The sequence below is a fragment of the Aegilops tauschii genome, chromosome 5, assembly GCF_002575655.3.
Source record: "Aegilops tauschii subsp. strangulata cultivar AL8/78 chromosome 5, Aet v6.0, whole genome shotgun sequence".
NCBI classification, from domain to species: domain Eukaryota; kingdom Viridiplantae; phylum Streptophyta; class Magnoliopsida; order Poales; family Poaceae; genus Aegilops; species Aegilops tauschii.
Window position 1 is genome coordinate 409800405 of NC_053039.3, and position 1686 is coordinate 409802090.

The following is a 1686-nucleotide window of genomic DNA, read 5'->3' on the forward strand; positions in this document are numbered from 1 at the left end:
CAGGGGCTACTAAGGGAGTCCTGTATTAAGGGGTCCTCGGGCGTCCGGCCTGTTATCTATTGGGCCGGAGTAATTGGCTGTGAAGACATGAAGGCCGAAGACTATACCTATGTCCGGATTGGACTCTACTTGCTGTGGAAGGCAAGCTAGGCGACCAACTATGAAGATTCCCTATTATGTAACTGACGTCGTGTAACCCTAGATCTCTCCGGTGTCTATATAAACTGGAGAGCATAGTCCGGATAGGACAGATTCATTACCATATACTCATAGGCTAGACTTCTAGGGTTTAGCCATTACGATCTCGTGGTAGATCAACTCTTGTAACACTCATATTCATCAAGATCAATCAAGCAGGAAGTAGGGTATTACCTCCATAGAGAGGGCCCGAACCTGGGTAAACATTGTGTCCCCCGTCTCCTGTTACCATCGATCCTAGACGCACAGTTCGGGACCCCCTACCCGAGATCCGCCGGTTTTGACACCGACAACCGCCCCGGCCGCACGCCGCTCCACCGCTCTCCAATGGCGCCAAAGAAGACACCGAAGGGCAAGTCGGGCTTCTTCGGCGTGAGGCAGAAGCCCTCCGGCAACTGGGGTGTGGAGTTCTCCGATGCCGGAAGGCGTTGGTGGATCGGCACGTACCCCTCCGCCCACGAGGCCGCGCATGCCTACGACGTGGCGGTGTGGCGTGCCAAGAGGCCTCGGTCGCACCTCAACTTTCCAGAGATCGAGAGTCGGGCGGAAGCGGAGATGCTAGTGCCGCAGGGCATCAACATGAAGGAGATCACGACGAAAAAGAAGAAGACGAAGAAGCCGTCGGTTGTCGTCATTGCTGGCGAGACTGATGAGGAGGCGATGGCGAGGTTTGCTCGGGAGCATCCGGAGTACGTCCAGGCTGAAATGGAGTACTACTGGATGCGTGAGGCGGAGCAGAAGAAGAAGGGGCCGAAGGAGGATGAGGCCGGTCCCTCGACGGTGATCCCCATCGAGTCCTCTTCCGAGGAGGACTGGGAAGACTTCTCGGAGGAGGAGGAGGAGGAGGGGTGCGACGACCCGATGAAGGAGGAGTTCTGGGAGCAGTTCCGTAGCTCCGATGAGGAGTAGTTTATCTAGTAGTTTGAATAAGTAGTAGTTGAAGTTGATGTATGAAACTATGTTAAATTTGATGTTTGAACTATGTTGAATGGACTAGTAGTATGTCGTTTTACATCTTCATTTTGGACCATCTATTGGAGTTGCTCTTTTGGACCATCAATTTGGAACATCTATTGGAGTTGAGCTTTTTTCGGAGCTCCAAAATGCACTTTTTGACGGTCCAAATTTTACATCTTCGGTTTTGGACCGCCAAATTTTGGACCATATATTCGAGATGCTCTTAATGCATGATCGAGCCTGCATCAAACCTCTTTTATTCTTCACCTAAACCACACACACTTTCCTTTTGTTATTTCTATATAAGCAGTACACGATGCTGGGATGAGGTTCATAGCTCTTTTTGTTTTTGGATTAATCTCAACATGAAAATATGTAAAAGTAACTTGACCAAATAGATATACCATTGTCAACCTTGCTGCCAAAATCCTGAATCACACAGTCTATGTTGACCCCGCATGCATTTGGCATGTAGGAATGGGAAGCACTGAACCACACACACCCATTGCGTTGTTCTAGATTTTTGAGAAA

At 49.7% G+C, this 1686-nt stretch overlaps 1 protein-coding gene across 1 annotated transcript; it reads left to right on the forward strand.

The window, feature by feature from the left end:
- The first annotated feature begins 525 nt into the window (after positions 1 to 525).
- On the forward strand, positions 526 to 1107 carry LOC109737410 (uncharacterized). The gene has a single exon (XM_020296543.1). The coding sequence runs from the start codon at positions 526 to 528 to the stop codon at positions 1105 to 1107; it is 582 nt and encodes a 193-aa protein (XP_020152132.1).
- Positions 1108 to 1686: the final 579 nt, after the last annotated feature.

Excerpts from the sequence above, each read along its gene's own strand:
- LOC109737410 (XM_020296543.1), top strand. The coding sequence starts at position 526 with ATGGCGCCAAAGAAGACACCGAAGGGCAAGTCGGGCTTCTTCGGCGTG.